This window comes from Heterocephalus glaber, unplaced genomic scaffold (assembly GCF_053883595.1).
Source record: "Heterocephalus glaber isolate CG9 unplaced genomic scaffold, H.glaber_assembly_v1.0 deba00001610, whole genome shotgun sequence".
Classification (NCBI taxonomy): domain Eukaryota; kingdom Metazoa; phylum Chordata; class Mammalia; order Rodentia; family Bathyergidae; genus Heterocephalus; species Heterocephalus glaber.
Genome location: NW_028258381.1, coordinates 38,572,407 through 38,595,438, shown reverse-complemented (window position 1 = coordinate 38,595,438; position 23,032 = coordinate 38,572,407). Strand labels below are relative to the sequence as shown.

Sequence of the window (23,032 nt, the reverse complement as noted above, 5' to 3'; positions counted from 1 at the left end):
GTCTTGTTCTGTAATAACTCTGAAAAGTCATCATTTTAGTTCCTTTCATATTGCTGAGAAAAAATACCCAACAAGTTAAGGGAAGAAAGGTTCATCTGGCTCATGGTTTGTAGAGGTTTTAGTCCATAATTGGCTGGCTCCAAGGCAGAGTGGGATGGCAGAGGGGCATTGCAGAGGAGAACCAGTTCATGGCAGGCAGAAGACAAGTCTCTTTCTGTCCCTTATGCTGTATCTGGGCTATTTAGTGTGGGTGGTACTCACACCCTTAATCCTAGTCCCCTTGAGCCTGACGTTACATCATGAATCAATTCCAGCATCACACACACCAGATCCAGCCACCTCATGAAAAGCCCAATCTATGACTACATGAGATTTTGGAGGGACATCTAGACACGGGCCCTAACAGTCATTGAGCCTCTTTCTGCTGCTTTTTTCTCAGTGTAAAATAGAACTTTTGTAAATGCAGAGTAAGTAGAGGGAAAGTATTTTGAGAGATGTGAGGCCTGTGCATTGGGCCTTTCCATCTGTTTGGGCAGTTACTCAAATGCTGTGAATTTGAATATAACTGTGTTTTCAGTCTTCTGTTTTAGGTGTTTGTAATCCTTCATAAGCACCAGCCTTTCTCAGTCAAAACAAGTTAAGGTGAAAGCACTTTTAGATTTGGTAGCGTGTGGCTGCTGCTGACTTCTGGCATCTTACTTGGCTGTGGAAGAAGATATGGCCAGAATTCAAGAGTGCCAAACTAACTCACCTCTTGACAGTGCTGCTTAGTTGTTTGATGTTGACTGTGAAACTGCTAGGTTTTCTTTCTTGAAGGAGTCACAAGTGAGTTAAGTCTGATTTGGATCATTCAGGTTATGAGTTAATTGATGGAGTGGTACAGTTTTTTTTTACCACCATCCCCAGAGCCCTGGGGAGGTCACTGGTCATGGTGACTGTTCTGCCTGTGCTTCTGTAGATGTCTCAAGTCCCAGGTCGGCTCTCCAGGGATAAAACTTGTCCTCAGGGACCTTTTATTTTGCAAGGATGCCTTAATCCTCCTGCAGTTGCGCCTAAAGAGAGGCCCCTGGGTGTTAATTATCCTGTCCTAAGAAGCAGTTCTCTCCCTGACATTTCATTATGGAAATTGTACTGGACACACATCAACTCCCAGTTAGATTCTACAATTAACGTCTTCCTGCATGTTTTATCATACATCCATTTTTCATAGAGGACAAGGGTTTTTGACTGTTATGAGAACCACTGAATAGTATCTCTAGCCCAGTGAAAGACAGGATGCATGGAAAACTGGATGGTTATCTAAACATTTACAATTGAGCATGCACAAGAACAGAAATTTTAGAAATGTACTTCTCATTGAAAATTTACCTTAAGATAGTTTTTGATGAACCCGAGATTTTATACATATGGAGCCATTGCTTGCCAGACAACAGATATTAACTGGCTCAAGATAAAAGCTTGTGGATATAAAAGATAAGGTGTTTTTCTTCTAGAAATCCTTCTGACCTAAATCAGACCAATTCCCAGTCCTGGAATCTCCCTTTTCTTAGGTTGCTGAAGACAGAGCAGCCCTGATGAGGGGAAGACAGATCCTGGAGGCTTCCACTGGGTGACATTGGAGGAGAGGGGTCGGGGCAAGATGCTTTCCTGGCCCCAGAGCACTTCCACAGACTCAGTACCCTCCTGTGTTCTCAGCTGCAGCCCTCACAGGCAAAGCCCAAAGAGCTGTTCTTAGGGCATAGTGTGTAGTGTTAAATCTGGCTCTTCAAATGCTCCCCAGAAATTCGAGGTCTCCACCCTTCTAGGAATGATGGGAAGTAGGTTAATTTGGAATTGATGTCTTTTGTGTGGCACCTTGATTTTCTTCTCAAGGACTTGTACGTATGTACGCATATGTGTATGTATTGGAGTACTAGGAGTTGAGCCCCATGGTGGTTTTTTTTCTGTTTGAGGGTAATTTATGCCTTCGTTTTTTGGGGGGTTTTTTTGGTATCAGCGTTCGAACTCAGGACCTTGTGCTTATGAGGCAGGCATGGTGCTTATGCCTTCATTTTTAAACAAAATTTAAAAATATAGTAGCACTTGTGTCTGTTGTTGTCTAACTGTGGACTAAGACTTATGGACAGGTGCAAAAAATAAATCCTCTTTTGCAACCCAGAAGTCATTGTTCAGCATGAGTTCTGATACGTACAGGGAGGAATATTGCTGCAAGTGCAGTGATGGATGGCTGTGACGTGACCCTGGCATTCCTGAGGCTGAGGCAAGAGAAATGAAAGTTTGAGGCCAGCCTGGAGCACATGGTGAGACTCTGTGTCAGGAACCAGAACAGAACCGGGCCGGGGATGTAGCTCAGTGGTTCCGCCACCTGCGTCACAAGTGCAAGGTCCCAAGTTCGATCCCTGGTACCAGGAAGAAAAAGAAAACAGAACAGAACAAAAAATGTATACCTAAGACAAATTAAAATGCTGGGTGGTATTGAAAACCCTAAAAGTTGGTTGGTTGAGATGAGAGTTGTTACTTAACGTAGGACATGAGCAGAGTCTCAGCTCTGTAGATTGAGGATTTCAGTTTTCATGTTGTAAAACACAAAGATAGCTTTTTTCCTCCCTCTTTTTAAAAGGCTTCTGCTTGAACATGGAGTCTGGAGTTGAAGATATGTCTGTTTGGATCATGTTTGTTTAAATGTATAAGTAGTAACATTAAAATTTCCATAGGTTTTAATAAAAGGTTTAGCTTTCTTTAAAAAAATATAAATAGTAGAAATCTTACCTAATTGAGCTTTCAGCTTTTTAAACTTAAACACATTGAAACATGCTAACATATACACAACATGGCTTTTTAAATAAATATGACATAAATCTGGAGCTTTACATAAGGCATGAACATTTAAAATCAGTACATGTGGATGCTCCTTACATCTTCAGCGGCAGCATAGTAGTACACAGCGGGAGTCGCGGCACACACTGTAGTTTGTTTAACCATGCTCCCATTTGATGGGCAGCCTGAGGGTGGCTGTTGTTAGTGTTATGATCAGTTCTTCAGTGGAGAGATCTGGTGCACTGCATTATCCTTTGAGATAAATCCCTAGATTGGAGTTCAGGAGCAAAAGGAAAGGGCATGAAGACGCGGGTGCATGTTACCAGGTCAGCTCCCACAGTGCCATTCTGCCACCCACCAGTTCTGCCACCAGCACACATCCGCTGTGTGCTTTTACATTTTCATAGTTTGATGAGTGACACTGGGGCCAAGTGTCCTTTTGTGGTTCCTTGGCTTTTTTTCTGTCTTTTACGAATTACTCCTCTGTGTCCTTTGGCTCTTTCCACTAAAGAGTTTTATCTTTTTTCTTTTACATCAGTGCCTTTAATGAGATATTCTTGTTCTTATAAGAACTGAACAAAACAAAGTAGTGAGGGTTTACATTTATTAAAGGTAAGAAAAAATGCTTTGCTGAGCAAGTTTGAGCCAACTAAAAGTAGGGAAAGAAGTACACTGTACAGGGTGAGAGTGGGCCATTGTGAGAGTCTGTGGTCAAGAGCTCAGCCGTGGCTGTGGTGTATTCTAGGTTGACTTATCCAGAACCTGCTCGAGTTCTCGCGAGTAGAACTGAAGATAGCACTCTTTGATTGGTTCCAGGTGCGGAGCTTTCAAAAACCGTCTGCACATGTGTCCAGGAACTCTGTGATGGACAAATCATTCCTGCTCCCCCAGCCAGTCTGCCACACCCTGATCTCCTAGCTCACTCTCAGGGCCACAGTGCTTGGCTTCCCAGGCCACCTTCTGACATCTAGGTGGAAGTCTCCCTGACCCCATACCTCTTATAGTCTTTTTTTTTTTTTTTTTTTTTTGTACCAGGGATTGAACTCAGGTCCTTGCACTTGCGCAGCAGGCAGTGAAACCACTGAGCTAAATCCCCGGCCCAATACCTCTTATATTCTGGATGCACCTAAAAGTAGCACCATATGGATTGATGCCAAGGTCTGCTGCCAGTTGGAGCAGTACTAACAGCCAAATCCTTTTGCATCGAGGCTGCACTGGACTCCAAATGCCTGGATGGCTGAGCATGGTGAATTGAATTCTGGCGAACCAGTTGCCTGGGCAGCCCATCTTCAAGAGAGTGCCTGGGACCATGTTCTCAAAACAGTCCTTCATGTTTGCACTTTTGACCCTTGGAAGGGTGGAGCCTTGCTAGATCCTCATATTTCCTCAAAGCATTTTTCCTCTTGTGCTAGGGTAGAGTACTTGGCTTTTTTTAATGGTAATTTTTTAGCAACTAAGCTGTCCTCTGCTCTGTCTTTGCAGGGCCCGCCTTTACCCAGAGCTTCTTTTCTGGCCAAATTCAAAACTTAAAATTATTTAATTTTTCCTTTTGCTCTGATTCTTAAGGTAGAGTTGGCTAAAAGCCCCCAGCAGTACCCATGCCAGAGCTTCAACATTAAACCGCCTTGAAATTTCCTCCACCAGATTAATTAATCCACTGTTCTTAATCTGTCTCCCTCAAAGTCAGGACAGGAAGAAAATGTAGACAAATTTTCTGCCAAACTATAACACACGCGGCCTGGAAACCAACTGTCAATGAGTCCTTGTTCACAACTGAAACCTCCTATTCTACTTACTTTCTTGTGGCTGGGACGAAATACCTGACCACCCATAAGTTAAAGGAAGAGAGGTTTATTTTAGCTCAGTTTGTAGATGTGGCTCCAAGGCAGGGCAGCTCAGCAGAGGAGCACGGTGTGGCAGGCAGAAGCAGCAGCACTGCTTTTTCTTCCCCTTTTTATTTCTTTTAGGCTACAAGCCTGTTGGTTGATGCCACTCATACCCTGGGTGGGTTTTCTATCTTCGGTAAATCCATTCAGTCACGCCCAGAATGACGCTAAACCAGTCCCAGTCAGTGGACTGATCCAGTATCATACAGCCACAACCCAGTCACTCCCAAAAGCCCCACCTATGAGTGCATGAGGCTTTGTGGGGGACATGTCGATAGAAGTCATAACACCTTCTGTTCCAGGTCTTTTCTGACTGCTTTATCAGCATTCTGTTCCTCTGAGCTCTAACTAGAATCTCGCATCAAGTCCGGCTTACAGCATTCTAAGTCTGCTTCTCTAGTCGGTATCTCCAAACCATTCCAAACTTCTTACGATCCAATTGCAAAGTCTTCTGAACCACATGGTCAGGTAGTTACAGCAATGACCCCACTTCTTTGCTACCAAGATCTGCCTTAGTTACCTTTCTTATTGCTAAGGCACAATATCTGACACCCATAAATTAAAGGAAAAGAGGTTTATTTTGGGTCACAATTTGTAGAACTTTTAATCCATAGTCAGCTGGCCCCCAGCTAGGGTGGCACAGCAGATGAGAAGCAGCTCACAGTGTGGCAGTGGGCAGCTGAGGGAGATCACAGGAGGAAGGAGATGGACCCTTCCAGGCCACTCCTGGGGTTACAGGTGTGCACCATTTTCTTTTGACTTTGAGTTTATCGTTTGTATGAGACACAAGCTTAGGGATTGTGTGTACTCAGTTTTCTAAATCATGACCTTTGGTCCTCTGTCTTTTGTTTTTTGGTACCGGGGATTGAACTCTGGTCCTTGAGCTTGTGAGGCAGGCGGCAGAACCACTGAGCTAAATCCCTGGCTGGTGCTCTGTCTTAAGTGTCACTTGGAGCTCTCCACCTAAAAATTATAAAAATATAATTTCATTTTATCTCTAGAATTTTTGTGGTTTTACTTTTTGTGTTTAAATTTTCAATTCACCTGGAATGTGGAAGGGTGTGGAAGAGGGTTCTAACTTTTAAATTTTTCTTCAAATCAGTAGTTTGAGACTCTGGCTTCTATTCCTTTCCCATAGCCCTGTTCAGTAGCTAATTTTAGTAGGAATCTTAAGGTAATGATGAGGAACTTCAGAGTTATCAGAAGGGAGCGCTTTCCTGTGATCACTTTGTTTGGTGCTGGGATGAAACCAGGGCTTTGTGCATGCTAGACAACCTAACCACACCCTGGCTAGCGGATTTTTTTTTTTTTTTAGTACTGGGGATTGAATACAGGGCCTTCCCAATGAGTTACATCCCCAACCCATTTTATTTTTTGAGACAGGGTCTCACTAAGTTACCCAGGCTGGGCTTGAACTCTGGATCCTCCTGTCTCGGCCTTCCAGAGTGCTGGGATTAAGGTGTGCGCTAGCCACACTGTTGGGTCCCACAGACATTCTTTCCAGGTTCTTGGTGTCCTGAACAATGATTCAGACAAGACACATGGAAAAAATAGGATTTACATTCTCTGAAGGTGGAAAAGTAGACTGCACAGTGAGACAGGCAGAAGGCTCACAGTGGCCCAAGGGTCATGGTAGGGGTCGGGGGTGTCTTGGATCTCCAGTTCCTAGATAGATTCTCCCTCAGGCCAATAAAGCATCTGGGATGGTTACCCTGTCGAGCTCAGTTGGCCTGAGGCCACACGTAAGCTGTCCTGTCCAAGGCCTGTGTGGTTTCTCACCAGATGTAAACGAAGAGTCAAAAATGGTACTTTTCTGATTGGTCCCAGAGCTGTTGGAGTCTGTCTGCGCCGTTTGCCAGGAGTCTGCACGGCTGACAGGCCACACCCACTTGCTTAGCTGAGTTTGCCCCGCCCGTCTCCTGGCTCAGGTTTTTGGTGCCCTTTGAATAAATTTGTAAAACTACCCTGTTGCTTGGGAGGCTACCTAGGCTTGGGTTCACATGAGAAGCAATGGCCAGCTTTCTCAGTTGGAGCTGGAAATGAGCAGACACCTGCAGATGCTGCTGGGAGGAAAGGGGCCAGACGGTTGGCTGGGCCCTGGTGGGGAAGGGGATGGGGGAGGTTTCCTGGAAGAGGCAGCCTGCACAGTCCCATTCCCGGGATTCTGGGCTCCTTCCTTTCACATCCTCATTGCTCTGGGGAGGCAAAGAGGAAAAGAGCTGTAATGTGTAAATCATCACTGAACCAGCTTTCCTTGTCCCAGCGCCCAGACGTCTTAGTTCCGAGTGTTGCTTTGTCTTAATGAGGTCTAGTAAGCCCGGAACAGCCCAGAGTCACATTGATCTAGAAATCACACATCTGGTGATTTGGGCTTTCTGGAGCAGAGCCCAGAACAGGTTGAAACAGTCAGGTGCACTCCCAGGCAGCCGCTGAAGTCCACGGGAGACTTCACAGGCAGTCAGGTGTTCGACCTACCATCGTCTGCTGATGGTGTCCAGAGCTGCTGGGCTCCCAGCACCCTTCTTGTGTGCCCTGGAAGTCAGGAAGGTTTGAATACACCTGGCCCTTCCGCAGTTAAATCTCTAGCATCTCAGTAAGACTGATGCTGTTTACTCACCCATGGGAGCTCTCTCGGCCCCATTTGCAGTTACAGTTGTCACCCAGGGTCAGGGGATTGGTTCCAGGACCCCACATGGATACCAAATGCTCAAGACCCTTGAATAAAAGGGCATAGCATTGTGTAGAAGCTATACGCGTGTCTCCCCGTAAACTCCAAGCCATCTCGGGGTTACCTGTGCCCCCGGATACAGCAGAGGTGCTGTGTAGTTGTTATGTTGTGTTGTCTAGGGAATGATGACAAGAAAAAGCCCACAGATGTTTGGAGTTCTGGTCTCCAGTGTTTTGGGTCCTTAGTCGGTTGAATCTATAGCTTCAGGACTCACAGACACTGAAGGCCTCATCTACTTGGGTTTTCAGCTTACAGTAGACAAAAAGGCTTGTGAGGACAAATCCAGCCAAGGGATCCATCACAGCAAAATAAAATAGGGGAGATTTTCTTCAAGATTAGTGGACACACAAACTAAAAAAGCACAGAATGCAACCACTAAAGATAGACTGCCAGGTGTTTTGAAGATAGCACTGGGCTAGTTATTTCATATAGTAAGCTTCTGAAGTCATCACAAAGAACTCTGTACTATTACTGTTGAGAGTTTACTATACTGACATAGCTGTGTATAGTGTGCTCTTTAAGAAGGGAAGACATATATACAATTTTGCTTTTTAAAAAAATGTTTTGATGCTTGAAAGGTGGTTTGAAGGGTTAGTTTCAACTCTTTGGAAGAGATAACAGGCAAATGCACCTATTGCTATTTCAAAATCAATACACTGCTCGATCTTAATTTTTATCTCTAGTAAGATTGAAGGTTGAAAAATTATCCTGGAGTTTTGAATGTGAGCAAGTGTTTTCTTGTTTCATTAATAGTACTTTGTAAGTAGCAATTTTCTGGATCTGTTTTTGTATTATACTTTGTAGAAAGGAGATTTATTTACTGGTCTTAACTACCTAAATAACGTCTTTCTTTTTTGGGGAGGGGGGGGTACCACAATCAAACTCAGGACCTTACGCTTGCAAGGCAGGCAGCAGAACCACTGAACTAAATCCCAGGCCCCTTCTTTTTGTTTTTGAGACAGGGTCTCGCTATGTAGTTCAGGCTGGTTCTAAACTCACTGTGTACTCCAGGCTGGCCTTGAACTTGTAGCGATCCTCCTGCCTCAGCCTCCCAAGTGCTGGGATTACAGGCGCATGCCACCAGGCCTGGCCTTAAATAATATTTCTAATGTAAATTCCAACCTAGGGGTTCCAAAAAAATAAGTACATTTCATGTATTACAGATGGGTGGAGGAGGAAAGCCACAGAGTATTTGGGGTTAAAGCAGCCAGAAGCCGATTTGATTTACTTGTCTATCCAGGCTTCTAAATTGCTTCTCAATTCTTTCCACATCTTTCTAACCATTTTTTCTTATACTTAACTTTTCTAAGTGCTAGGGGCCTAACTACTGAAAACAAACTCTGGGTTTATAAAACTCCACTTTCATTTTCCTGGAAGCCAAATCACCCGCAGTCTTGCTTGCCTAGATGTGAAGTATCGCAGTGGTAACCCACCTGTCCAGAGGTCAGGTTTCCAGCACCCTCAGTCCTCCAGAGCATGGCTGCTGACCCTGAAATAAGCAGAGAGGCTGCTGAGCTCAGTGCAGGCTGAGCCCCGGCTCACCCAGCCCAGGACATAAACAAGGGCACAGTGAGAGGGAGGGACAGGCGTCCCTGGGGCTGTGCAGCCCCACTGTCACCGTGCTTCCCTCAGAAGGTGGAGGGCTGTGGAAGTAACATCACCCAATCAGTTTAAGAAAGAAAAAGGAAGGCAGGTGTGGTGGCCTTCACCTGTAATCCCAGGATTCTGGGAGGCTGAGGCAGGAAGATTACAAGTTCTAGCCCAGCCTGGGCAATTTGATGAGGTCCTGTGTCAACATAAACAAAATTAAAGACTTGGGGATGTGGCTCAGTGTGAAGGCCCTGGATTCAATCCCCAGGACCACAAGAGAGAGACAGGGTGGAGTGCGGGCAGGGCAGGAGGAGAGTCCAATTAGAATGTTCATTTTACTGCAGCAGAAAAGTACATTGCAGCATGATTTCCATTGAGAATGATGAAGTTTGTATGTTAATTGGTTGGTTTGTTTTTTGTTTCTGTTTTTGATACAGGGTCTTGCTCTGCAGTTCAGGCTGGCCTTGAACTCACCATGTAACCCAGGCTGGCCTCAAACTAGAGGTGATCCTCCTACCTCAGCCTTCCAAGTGCTGGGATTATAGGCATGAGCCACCACCACGGTTGGATTTTTGAGACCGCAGTAGTCTTATACTGTATCCTAGGCTGGCCTCCAACTCTAGATCCTCCTGCCTCAGCCTCCCTGAGTGCTGCGATTACAGACATGTGCCCTGTACCCCGCTTAATGGAAAGCTTTGTTTTGTTCTTGTAAACTTGAATCATGCATCTCATTAATATACATGGAACACCTCGTTCATTCCCCAGCAGTATTAAATGATGTCACTGTCTTAAATTGGGTCAGCAGACTTTTTCTGTAAGGACTGGAGAGTAAGTATTTTAGACTTTGTGGGCTGTAGATGTTGCAATTATACAACTCTCATTTTAGTTTGAAAGCAGCATGGACATCATCATAAGGGGATGGCAGTGTTCCCGTAAAAGTTTATTTAGAAAAATGGCCAAATTTGGCCACAGGGCCATGGTTTGCTGACCTTTCCACTAGGTGAGAAATAGCCTGTATGGATTTCATTTGCATTTTAAAACAATAATCTTATTTAGAAAATTATCACATAATGGTTAAAATATTTTTAGTGTTTAAAAAATAGCTCTCGGGCTGGGGATTTAGCTCAGTGGCACCACGCCTGCCTTGTAGGCGCAAGGTCCTGAGTTCAATTCCCGGTGCCAAAGAAATAAATAAATAATAAAAAATAAAAAATAGCTCTCTGGAAAATTTTGTCACACTGGATATTGGATAAGCTACTACTGAAGAGCCTGTCACATGTTAACGAAATGAGTTGGGTTTTTTTTGGTACCGGGAATCAAACTCGGGTCCTTGCGCTTGCGCAGCAGGCAGCGAAACCACTGAGCTAAATCCCTGGCCCCGAACTGAGATTCTTGATTTGAAGCCCCCATCACTGAAATCCAAGGCCTCAGCCATATGGCTGTAAACTCTGTGCGGCTGTGTAGCTTGGGTAAGTATTCTTACAGAATGTCACCATCTTGATGATGTGATTTACAGGTCTGAGAAAGAACCCCAGTTTAAGTTTATCTACTTCAACCACATGAACTTAGCAGAGAAGAGTACAATTCACATGAGGAAAACGCCCAGCGTGTCACTTACGTCTGTTCACCCCGACTTAATGAAGATTCTAGGTGACATCAACAGTGACTTTACCAGGTAGTTCTGGCTCAGATGAGCCATCCGTCCCCTTCCCGAGAGGAGACACTGAAGACACGTCTTCAGAGCTGTGACCCACACCCCCTTCAGGGGGCCCAAACCCGGCCACCTTCCAGGGCGCTGCCTCCAGGTGCACCCTAAACCTGAGGTCACAGTTAAGTCCAAGACACCCAAGCTTCTGGAGGGTCCGTCCCCATCCTGGTCCTTGTTTTGGGATGTTGGGTTTTTCTTTTCACTGTCTAGCTGTGTATGTAATACACTTGCCTTCTGAAACTCTTGTCTTACAGAGCAGATGAAGATGAAGAAATCATTGTGAAGGCCATGAGTGATTACTGGGTGGTTGGGAAAAAGTCAGATCAGCGAGAGCTGTATGTTATTTTGAATCAAAAAAATGCAAACCTGATTGAAGTCAATGGTAAACAGAATTTGGTATTTGAGCAGAATTTTAGTGTCATTGATTTTCTTTTAACTCCTTAGTATATTAAGCATGATAAACAGATCAAATGACTTGAAATTTTAAACCGATGCCTCCATTTGATGTTTTTCTGTACCCTGCAGTACAGGAAACTTGCCAGTAGTGAAAAGAAGATCATTTTTGATAATGCTAAGAAAAACCCCCTGGCTTTAAAAATACCCTTTCTTATACCCTGTGATGGAAACACTTCTGTACAGAGCCGCTGGGTCGAGTGGCAGCCCTGGCTGTCTGCACCTCAGCAAGACGCACTGCACAGGTTCCCTCCACCCCTGGCCACAGTGGCTGCTCCAGTCTTCCCCAGGTGTAGCCCACCAGCTGCTCTCGCCCTGGGGAAAGGGTGGTGCCCTTCACAGGGTTGAGCCGCTTGGCTGCTCTGCCTTGGACCTGGAGGGAGCAGCCTGCTGGTAGGGAGACACAAGGAAAGTGAGGCATGAGGGGTTTTTCTCCTCGATATGTTCAGGACTTATTACAATTTTCTCTTCCTATTAATAGCTGCACCAGTATTTGTGTGCATTACAAACACCAGTGATATAGGCCTAATTTAAAATGAGAATTTAAGCTGAGTGTGGTGGCTCATGCCTGCAATCCCAGCACTCTGGGAGCCTGAGGCAGGAGGAGGGAAGTTTCAAGCCCAGCCTGGATAACTTAGCAACTTAGTGAGATCTTTGTTAAAAATTTTAAAAGGGAGGGGATGTAGCTGAGTGTGAAGGCTCTAGGTTCATTCCCCAGTACTAAAATAAAATAAAATGTGAATTTGGTAAAATCAAGATGACACCTCTGTGGAGCACTTGATCCAGCTTCAGGGTGGGTCCAAAGTTCCTGTGATACTCCATGAGGTTTCTCAAGATTGACGGTATCTTCCATGTTGGGTTCCTAGCCCCCAGCCTGTGGGCATCTCAGGCACAGTACCCTTCTCACTAAGTTGAGTTTCTGAGGCCCGGAGAAGCTGGGTTTCAGCATACTGGGGAGCGCTGAGCTCTTGTGGGTTAGGTATCCCCAGCTCCAGATCTGTTAACATTTTTGCGTAGGCTTCTAGAATTTCAAGTCAAAATCAATCCAGACATTTTGTTCCCAACTTTATTCCTGAAGCATTTGAAATACTAACATGTACGTATACTATAACCTTTTAAGTAAAAAGTCTCCGTTGCTCACACATTGTTTCCTGTTCTCTTTGCAGAAGAAGTAAAGAAACTCTGTGCCACACAGTTCAACAACATCTTCTTCTTGGATTGACTGACAGTGGCCCACGGAAAACATCTTTTCAAAAAACTCAGCGAACATTTTGTTTACCATTGCAAGTTACTGGTCATATTATTGACTGGATTAATGATAATAGTAAAGCAATACTTGCTTTGAAGAATCAAATTTCTACTCAGTCTGATGATCCCTTGAGGTTTTTAGATTTTAAATATTTATGTGGAATTGATTAAAGACAGTCAGCTATATATCATTCCATTCTTTTGACATTATGTGAACATTTTACTGGAAAAGAAGACTAATAAATTCTTAAAAAGTTTTTAAAATTTTGATTTTTGCACTGAGTCTCTTGTGTTACTGGTTTGTAGTTACACTGGCCGCTGGCTCCCTGGCTCGTGCCCTGGGGATTTTAAAACCTCAGTCAGCATTCTGCTAGAGCTGGGGTCCCTTCCTCACCCCTGAGACCACAAGAGCCAGGCACTTGCTCCAATAATTGCTAGACTTTGTCTTCAATGCTACGTGGGACTTACAGACCACATCTATGACAGAGAACTCAGATTACCCAATGTCGAAACAAGTTTCCTCATTGTTCCAGGGACTCCTGAGGAGCCACAGTGCCGAATGTCTCCTCACTGGGGAGATAAATTCTGGTTGCATTTTACTTAATTTTTGGTGTGGGTGAAAAAGTGACTCTCCAGACCCTTTCATCTAATCTCTGTGGGCCTTATGTCAGGGAAGAGGAACAACTTCATCAGTTTGTAGAATTTTCATTGCTCCTAGATGATCCTGAGTTTCCATTATGATTTCCTCTATTCCTTATGATTACAGAGTTTAGTTGGTTGGTTTTGTGGTACTGGGGATTGAACCCAGAGGCTTCACATGGAGCTACATCCCCAGCGCTTTTTTAATTTTTTAAGACAGGGTTTTGCTAAGTTGCTGAGTTGCCCAGGCTGGGCTTGAACTTGCAATCCTCCTCCCTCAGCCTCCCAAGGTGCTGGGATTGCAGGTGTGCACTACCACACCAGTCAAAGGCTGTGATTTTGAGTTTCAACTCACACTGGGCTTGGTCTGTTTTAAAATATATTTCTACTGCTAGTGTGGAAGTTTTTGATTATTATGTTGGGGTTTTTTTGGTGGTTACCCTTGAACTTTAAATTTTAACTATAAAATTTTCTGGCAGAGACTAAAAGCGTTCTTTGAGCCACCCACTGACCACCTGCTCCTTTTCTTCTTGCTGCTGTGTTCTGTTTTTCAAATGGGACAAAGAGTGCAGTGGGTATCTGTGGAAAAGGACCAGGGGAGGCCGCGTGCGGTGGCGTGTGAGGGACACAGGGCCTAAACAGGACACAGAAGACAGAGGCAGCTGAAGAGATACTCCAAAACCTTTCTCCTAGCCCCACTGCCTCTGCTCTGTTCTATCAAATTTTAAACTTCATCACTACTGGACTTTGACTTTATAAACATATTTAATCCACATTCATTAGTGTGCGTGTGTGTGTGTGTGTGCGTGTGTGTGTGTGTTTGCCCGATTTTTCAAAATGCAGGCCTCGGCGGCAGTCGGCTGTGTGAGACACCTGGATGCAGCAGACCAAGGCAGGAGTGTTTCGGACCATGAGAGCAGAGGTAAAATTCAGTTTTCTCATGAGTCCAGTGTCATGGCGCTCATGGGTCTGAGCTTCTCTGTTTGCCGATCCTTGTGGCCAGCCTGCAACATCAAGCACCTTTACTTCTTCTTCTTGCTTGGGGTGGACTTGGTGGCCTGCGACACCGCTGCGTCCTCTTTGGGGGGGCTTGCTGTGAGGGGTGGTAAGGAGGACGGGAAGCCCATGGGCTCCTTGATGACCGTGATGTCGATTTCGACATCTTGTCTCTTGGTCTCTTCCTCCCTTAAGATACTCAGCCTAAGAGGCAAAAACAAGAAGTTAGCTTTATTTTTCTTTTAAATTCCCAAACCAGCTCTAAGCTGGTAAGTAAAATCATTCAGTCCTGTATGTCAGCAGTGCTTGTGGTGCCTGCCCCTTTGTCTGGCAGTGCACCCTTCTGCAGAAGCAAAGTCTACTTTGCCAAAAAACTAAGAAAAAAAAATCCAAATAGTACTTGTGAGCAAAACTGTAAATCACCCTTGCTTTGCCTGAATTTAGGGAGTGAAGCCCTCTGTCGAAAGCCCAGATCCAGCCTTTGTGTATCTAATGTGATCTGTGCAGCATTCTGTGCCTTTGTGAACGGCCTCTGGGATAAACTCCCTCTGCCACGGAGGCCAGGGACCCACATGGCCACACAAAGCTGAGCCCCCACGTTGACCCTGCAAAGGTGAGCTCCCACTTCTGGGGCTGACTGCATCCCAGGCCTGTGCCTGACACCTGCAAACCCCACGAGGTGTCATCTTCCTGTACAGGTGAACAGATGGAGGTGCACAGTGCAGGACAGACCCTCCCTGAGGTCCTGCATGACCAGGTGGCAGCGCTGGATTTCAGCCTGGACAGACTTGGTCTGGGGCCTGTGCTCTTGGGCACACTTCCTGTTATGTCTCCATGCGAGCTTCTGGAGAGGATGCACTCACTGCTTAGACACCGAGCACAGCCTCGGCAGGCACAGGGACCAGGTGAGGACTGTCTCCCCACAATGCTTCTGACAGAGGCTACAAGGCTTTCTGCCCACGCGCACCAACTGTCCACCACCAAGAGGATCCCCCATTCTGTTCACTTGCATTGTCTGCCTGGGGTTCACACAGAACCCACTGTGCCACCCCACCCCAGATGCCCATGGTAAGTCTGGGCCCCTAGTTCTTGTGACCGACAGGCTATGAATTGCAAGTGCCTGTGAACCCCTCTTCAGGTTCCACAACATGCTAGGATGGCTCACGGTACTCAGGAAAACACATATTTACTGGTTTATTTTAAAGGATATTATAAAGAATAAAAATGAGCAGCCATGCCAGGTGTACTGGCACACGCCTACAATCCCAGCACTTTGGGAGGCTGAGGCAGGAGGATGGAAGTTTCAAACCCAGCCTGGGCAACTCAGTGAGACCCTGTCTCTAAAAATGGCTGGAGATACAGCTTAGTCTGAGGGCCCTGAGTTCAATCCCCAGTACAAAAAACAAAACAGAAACCAGCCAGATGAAAAGGGTACGGTCCAGAAGTGTTTCAGCACAGGGGACTCTGTCCTTGCAGAGCTTGGGAGGCACCCTCCCGTCTCGAGGATGTGTTCAGCAGCCAGGAACTCTGCAGACCCGTACTGTCCAGTATTTGTGCGGAGGTTCCTGTGGAGGCACGAACGACTCCACCGTTGGCCACTAGCAGTGAAAAAGCCTGCACCCCACCCCACCCCCAGTGGCCAAGGGGTGAAGCGGAAGTCCCAGCTCTCCAAGCACAGCTGGGCCCTCTGGGAACCAGACTGGCCACACCCTACCTTGTGCAAAACCATCTGTGGTCCCGCCCCTGTCACCTTATTGGCTATCAGTGCACAAAAGACACTCTGGTGCATCCAGAGCTGCCAGAGTCTGAGAAGCTCTGGTGTCTGGAAGCAGGCGCTAAGGCCCAGCATTGCAAGAAAAGATGCTCCTATCCCTGCAGAAGCTCTCATGGCTTTGGAAGCTATGGTGGAGCACAAGGTGGATATTTATTGTTTTGTCTGTTTGTTTCTAGGGACTGAATCCAGGGCTGAGATACTTCTTAGCCCTTCTTCATTTTTTATTTTAAGACAGGATCTTCCTAAGTCACTGAGGTGGGACTCAAACTTGCATCCTCCTGCTTCAGCCTCCCAGAGCACTGGGATTATAGGTGTCACCACCATGACCGGCTGTCTTTCTTTCTCAGGTCACAGACACTATGCGATCCTGATGCTTCTGGCAGAAGTCAGAAAAGCCAGCTGAGCACATGCCTCGGAGGAGGGGAGCCTGACACCCGTACCTTGCGTCCAGTTCTTCATTCTCTGCCTTCCTCTGCTGAGCCAGCGCCACCTCCTTCAAGCGCTGCTCCTTCACCTTCTGCTGGAGCATCTGCCGGCGTCCGTGGGCGTGGAAGAGGGTGTTCACAAAGAAGGCGTGCACGGGACTCTGCCGCGTGGGGAGCTCTTCCCTCTGGTCCTCCTCGGACTGTTCACGCTGCTCTAGAATAAAGTCGCATCCCAAGAAGCATGAATGCTCTCCTGCCATGCGCGAGGAGGCCGCCACACCTGCTCTGCACGGTGGGGCACACGGGGCACACAGGCCTTTCCGGGTGGTGAGGGTGGAGGGACTGCAGAGCACATCGGGCGGCCACCGGGGCGAGGTGGGGGTGCCGTGGACACCACTGTGATTGTCAGCGCTGCCCTGGAGCTGCCTACCTGTCCTCTTTTCTTAAATAGCTTAGGTATTTTGGTTTTTGAAGTGACAATGTCAGAAGCTTGGTCTTCCATGTATTGGGGAAAAACCTCTCTTGGCTCTTGTCTGCTCTATCTTTGGCTGGATTTTCACTTGGAGCTGCATAAGAAGGTCAGTGGATTCTGTCTCTGCCTGGGCTCTCCATTAGAGGAGGTGAGACCAGGTGCCATGGGAAGGGGATCTGAGTGGTCCCTTCTCTGCCTGCCACTGCAGGAGCCGATGTGATGGGCCTTGAGTAAAAGAGTAGGAAGAACCACGCTGCCTGATGCCAGCACCGGTGCTCAGAGACTAACGGGGACCTTCACGTGCGCCCGTCATGGACCCTGTCAGGCTCAGGCTCGGGTGAGTGTGGTGCACAGAGGTGCGGGCAGCAAGTGGTGCAGACAGCTCCGGGGACCGCTGCCCAAGGGCCCAGCACAGCCTCTGCTCCCTGCAGACCTCAGCTGTGTCCGCCTCAGGGCCCAGCTGTGCCACTCCTTAGCAAGCCGAGCGAGGCAGCAGCTCTGCCCAGTTTCTTCATCTGCAAAAGGGGAGCTATGACCATACCATCCTCAGAGAAGTGGCGTGAAGGCTGGATGCCTCAGTACAAGGGAACTCTGAGCTCCCCGGACACGTAGGTGCTTGGTAATCCTGAGGTGGAAAAGTCTGCTTAAAGGGCTGAAACCGCAAACTTAAGGGGGCAAGGATGGAATGGACTGCTACAGATTTGCAAGAAATGAAAATCTTTTATGAAAGGTAATTTTCTGAGTGCGATCCCTAACTTGAAGACAAGCTTGTCCATTGTATAAAACAGTAGATTTGTACAAAAAAGTATTTACTGGTTATCTGTTATGTACAAGGCCCTGTTCCGAGCATTGCAGGAAATACAGCAAGTAAAAATATCTGCCTTTCCTAATGCAGTCAAAATGACCTTGACATTCTGGTGCACACCCTATTAGCTGCTTCTTGTACTGCTTTTTGGAAGGATTGAATCACTCTCTAATAGCACCTGAAATGCATGATTGAAAATACTTTTCTCTCATATCAGTATTTTCTCTTTTCTTTCTTTTTAGGGGGTCTAGGGGATTGAACCCAGGATCTTTTCACTGAGCTACATCCTCAGCCCTTTTTTGATTTTTCATTTTGCGACAGGCCCTTTCCAAGCTGCCCAGGCAGGACCCAAACCTGACAGTCCCTCCTGCCTCAGCAGCCAGAGTGCTGAGGCTCCAGGCCTGTGCCACCACACCCAGAACTGTTTGCTTTTGACAATCTTTTATTTCGTTGTTTTAATTTGAATTTCTCTAGTTATCAGTGAAGTTGGGCATCTTAAAAAATACATTCATGAGTCACTTAGGTTTTAGGAAAAGACTTTTCCCTATTTTTTATCTTTTTAAATTCTTAGTATCTTAAGAATGTTACCGTTTCTCAGCTTTTTCTCAGTTTGTTTGACTTTAAATTTTGTTCTTGGTTCTTTTATCAAAAACTGATTTTTAAGTAGTCAATTTTAACAGTATTTTTCTTTATAGTTTTACTTTGGTTTTTATACTTTACAAAGGACTTTTCAACCCTAAGTATATAAATGTTCACCTGTATATACTTCCAGTTCTTATGGTTCCAATTTTTACCGTAACAACTCTTTAATCCATCTGAATATTTTCCCCAAGCTCTGCCAATCCCAGCACCATTTATTAAGCAATACCTCTTTACTAGGGAGAAATAAACTTTATTACATATATAAAATACTTACGTTTGTGCTTACTATCGTCTGCCTATTTTTTGCCAGAACTAGTTGTACTTACTGCAGCTGTACATTTTCAGTATGTTTTAATATCTAGAACCAAAATTATCCTCTTGATTTCTTTGTATAGTCTTAGATCTGTTTCTGCTTTTTCACTTTTTTCCAGATGAACACCATGATCATTTAGTCAAATTCATAAAACTACTGGGATTGGGATTACTTGGGTTGGAATTAAACCTGTACAGTATTTTGGGGAGAGTCTACCCTGCTACAGTACTGAGTGTTGCCAGGTAGGTGAGATTTCTCTCTATTCCAGACTTTTCTAAGATCTGTAAAGTTCAGTACTCTGGGTTTTTTAAATTGTAAACTGACAAATATATATAACTGTAACCCTTTTTTATATGTTGCCCCCATATATACATATGTATACACATATATGCATACATATACATACATACATACATACATACATACATACATATATACATATGTAAACCTTCCTAGTAGTTTTCTCTTCTTTTTTTTGGTACTGGGGCTCGGACTTGGGATCTTGTGCTTGCGAAGCACACAGCGGAACCACTGAGCTAAATCCCCAGCCCCCGAGTAGTTTTTATTATAGAATTTCTCTTGGCATTGTAGTAGTTCTGGTCATTTTCCCAGGTTTGAAGATTTTTTTTTTGGTACTGGGAATTGAACTCAGGACCTTAAGCTTGCCAGGCAGGTGTGGCACCATTTAGCTAAATCCCCGGCCCAATATCTTTTGAATATGTGGAAATTTTAAGTCTCCTCAGTTGATGAAACTGTTCTCAAAGTATTTGTCCTGTTGCTTTAGTGTCTTTTAGGGAACTCCTATGATGTTAAGACTTTTTTTATTTTTTAAGCTATTTTTCATCTCTGTTACTTTCTGGGGGTTTTTGTTACTAGGGATCGAACTCATGACCCTGGGCTTGTGAGGCAGATGCGGTGCCATTGAGCTAAATCCCCAGGCCTGTTACTTTGTCTTGAAACTTTTTTCTTTTTGATTTCTGAATGTTCCTTTTCAGTCTCTTGCCTCAGCTGATAAGAAAGATGCTTGTAAAGTTTCATAACCTGAACATAAGTTATAAGCCACAGGTCATAAATATTATAGTTCTACAGTTAAAATACTCACCATTTTCAGATAAAAAAGCCAGGCCTTTCCCTGCAGGCTTAAAGTTCATTTTGGAACTTCTGTCATCACAGAGAGACTTCTTGATCTGGGGCTTTTGCATTTTAAAAAATCATAAAGCAAAATATTACTTCTATATCATTATGGATTAAAACTAGATTTTTACATTATAAATAATTAGAAAATCGAAGCCTTTCCCTTTGAGCTGATTTAACTATTTTTAACCTGCATAAAATATTGAGACATATTACAGAGAGAAATAACAGTTACTGCATCTACTGAGAGACTCTGCTCCCTCCCACCCCCAAAAGCCCCCAGATTTTTAAATCTTCCCTGGATCTGCCAGGAAATCATTTATTACATGTGAGAAGCCCAACCTAGCTTCACAGACCCATGGGTGCACCATCATATCTATGTTGTAGCCCTTCTCTCCGGCTAGAGTTCTCCCTTGAAAGGCAGCCCTGTCTCCCCCGTCACACAAGTAACAACTGTGTCTCTGCAGTGGCCCAGAACAAACACTTTGGCCTCAGCTTTGCCCTCCAGTTCCCACCACACCCCACCCTCCCAAGCCCCTGGGTCTCTGTCACCATTGCCTCCTCCCCGGGACAGCTCCCAGAGCTTCCGGACCAGGTTGTCACCAGTGAAGCCAGAGGCTGCTTCCCTCCCATTGGGCTCAGGGTCAGCCACATGCCCTTCCGTCACCCCTACCTGGGGAGCGTGAAGAGTCCTGGGTTTGCTGGCAGGTGCCAACCCCCGGCTCTGGCACTCTGGCTGTATCGGCAGGGCCATGAGGGAGCCAGTCTGAGCCACTCCCTCCTACAGCTCACAGGGTGCTCAGCTGATACCTGGGAAGCGCCCGGCCTGGCAAAACCCCACTGACTGAGCCCTGCTGTTCGCTTGCTAAGAGTCTTCCTCTCCCATCAGCGCATGAGGTCCACCAGAGACAGGCTGCCCTCTACTGCTGGCCCCACAGCTGCACGACAGCACTCTCTGCTTGCTCTCTTTTGTTTTGTTTTTTGGTGGTACTAGGGATTGAACCCGGGCCCTGCACACTGAGCTGCATCCCCACCCTTTTTTGAGACAGGGTCTCTCTAAATTGCCCAAGCTGGGCTCAGACTTGCAACCCTCCTGCTCAGGGTTCCAAGCCTGCACGACAGCTCTTGACGTGACATACCCTGACAGTGCTCACCACTACAGCTGTGAGAGGTGACTGTGACATGACAAGCTGTAAATACAAACCTCAGATTTCTGTGTTTTGCAATCAGACGAGATTCCTAACTTGCTCGAAGAAGACTTGGTGCGGCTGAAGTGAATGATGTCTGACTCCTGGCTTCTGACTGCATTTGGACTCCTGCTGTGGACGCCCTAAGCAAGGACAAGCACAGAGAGGGAGTCTGGCTTCCAGAGAGGTACGTACATGTCTGTATGCAGTCACATGTTTCTTTAATGAGGTGAACTACACATGAAGCATACGGTTTGAGGCTTTTTGTTTGTTTGTTTGTTTTTGGTACCGGGGATCAAACTCAGGACCTTGAGCTTCCGAGGCAGGCGCCAGAACCACTGAGCTAAATCCCCAGCTTGAGTTTGAGTTTTGACCTGTGAAATCATCACCTCAGTCAAAACAGTGAACATAGACAGGCATGGTAGTGTATGCCTATAATCCCAGCACTTCGGGAGGCTGAGGCAGGAGGATCTCGAGCTTGAGCCCAGCTTGAGCAAATTAGCCAGAACCTGTTTCAAAAAATAAAAAGGGCTGGAATGTAGCTCAGCGTAAAGGCCCTAAGTTCAAAGGCCCTCAGTGTAAATAAAGGCCCTCAGTACCACACACATGCGCATGCACATGCATGCATGCAGGCGACTGCTGATTTGCTTTCCGTCAGTACACACTACTTTGCAATTTCTAGAAGTTTATATAACTGACCATGCACTACGCACCCTGTCTTGCCTGGATTCTTTCACCCAGCATAACTGTTTTTAGATCCACCCATGGGTGGCAGGTGTCATGGATGGTTTTCTTACCGAGCCATCCTCCCTGTACAGATAGAATATGGTCTCTTCAGCTTGGTGGGCTATGTGCAGATTGACTACTGGATTTGTTTTATGACCCAGGATAGGGTCGGTCTTGGTAATTAGTTCATGTATACTGGGAAACAGTGAGGATTCTGCTGTTGCCATTTAGATAAAGTTGCTTCATTGTGTTATTTAAATCTGACACTGATATTCCATCTGTTTGCTCTATTAATTAGAGCAAGGCTGAATCTCTAATTATGGATTTGTCTATTTTCTCTTCCTTTTAATCAGTTTCCACATGTACTCTGAGGCTTACCCACTTAGGTTTATGTCCTGTTACTTAACTAAGCACTTTATCACCATGAAATGACACCCTGTCCCTGTCATCCTTTACTCTGAGATCTTTTTTGCCTAATATTGATGATGTGTGGTACATCACTTTCTATACTTTTTTCACCTATTTTTGTCTTTATATTTGAAGTGGGTTCATTGTAGACATTTGGGGGGGGGGGTACCGGGGATCGAACTCGGGTCCTTGCACTTGCGCAGCAAGCGGCGAAATCACTGAGCTAAATCCCCAGCCCCCATTGTAGACATTTTAAAAGTTAGTCTTGATTTTTTTAAACCTCTCTGGCAACCTATACTTTTTATTTAGGATGTGTACACCATTTCCATTTAAAGCCTTGGGGCTGTTGTCATCCTTCTGCATATATTATTAACCTCACAAACACTGTTATCCTTGCCTTAATCAGTAAACTACCATTAAAAGAGTCTTTAAAAAATTTAAGCTGTGCATGGTAACATACATCTAATCCCAGCACTCGGAGCCAGAGGCAGAGGCAGGAGGATTGCAAGTCTGAGCCCAGCTGGGGCAATTTAGCAACTCATTGAGACCCTGTCTCAAAATAAAAAAACAGAACAAGGTTGGGGGTGTAGTTCAGTGTGAAGGCCCAGTACCACCAAAAAATTTAATTTTATCCACAAAGTTACTATCCCATGCTCTTCCTTTCTTTGACTAGATCTAGATTTCCATCTGGTGACATTTTCCTTTTGCTTGAAGGACTCCCTTCACTGCCCCTTACTGTGGCTGGTCTTCTGATACTGAATTCTTTATCTCATCTTCAGTTTCTGTGTGTATGTAGTACTGGGGATTGAACCCAGGGAGTGCTGAGTTACTTCTCCAGTGCCTTTTTTTCCTGCCTTCAAATCTACAGTTACTCAATTTTTAATTTTTATTAGTACATGTTTGAAGTATATAACTCATCCCTTTCATTATTTTGAGATACAGTCTTGCCGGGGATTTAGCTCAGTGGTGCCACCACCTGGCTCAAAAGCACAAGGTCCCAAGTTTGATCCCTGGTACCCCCGCCCGCCCCCCCAAAAAAGAAAAAAAAGAAATAGGAGATATGGTCTTGCTAAATTGCCCA

General features: G+C 45.5%; 2 protein-coding genes and 1 non-coding gene across 16 annotated transcripts in view; 2 read left to right on the top strand and 1 right to left on the bottom strand.

Moving 5' to 3' along the window:
- Nucleotides 1–12,698, top strand: part of Ccz1 (CCZ1 vacuolar protein trafficking and biogenesis associated) — a 50,824-nt gene extending 38,126 nt beyond the window's left edge. For both annotated transcript variants that reach the window (XM_087195872.1, XM_004840464.3), the window contains 3 exons: nucleotides 10,538–10,696; nucleotides 10,984–11,111; nucleotides 12,349–12,698. In XM_087195872.1, coding sequence (XP_087051998.1) covers nucleotides 10,538–10,696; nucleotides 10,984–11,111; nucleotides 12,349–12,404 — 343 coding nt within the window. In that variant the 3' untranslated portion in view covers nucleotides 12,405–12,698. The remainder of the gene's footprint in view (nucleotides 1–10,537; nucleotides 10,697–10,983; nucleotides 11,112–12,348) is intronic.
- Nucleotides 2,078–2,204, top strand: LOC147822711 (small nucleolar RNA SNORA40). The gene has a single exon (XR_015445535.1). It is a non-coding gene; the product is annotated as a small nucleolar RNA SNORA40 (small nucleolar RNA).
- A 1,117-nt stretch (nucleotides 12,699–13,815) lies between the features above and the next one.
- Nucleotides 13,816–23,032, bottom strand: part of Rsph10b (radial spoke head 10 homolog B) — a 47,115-nt gene continuing 37,898 nt past the window's right edge. For 5 of the 13 annotated variants that reach the window (XM_021254747.2, XM_021254751.2, XM_021254750.2 and 2 more), the window contains 4 exons: nucleotides 20,835–20,960; nucleotides 19,599–19,689; nucleotides 16,280–16,478; nucleotides 14,333–15,630 (listed from right to left, as the gene is read on the bottom strand). In XM_021254747.2, the coding sequence (XP_021110406.2) occupies nucleotides 15,429–15,630; nucleotides 16,280–16,478; nucleotides 19,599–19,689; nucleotides 20,835–20,960 (618 nt within the window). In that variant the 3' untranslated portion in view covers nucleotides 14,333–15,428. Of the gene's footprint in view, nucleotides 14,270–14,329; nucleotides 15,631–16,279; nucleotides 16,479–19,598; nucleotides 19,690–20,834; nucleotides 20,961–23,032 lie in introns of those variants that run through there. The other 8 variants (XM_021254754.2, XM_087195869.1, XM_087195870.1 and 5 more) reach the window with 4 other exon arrangements.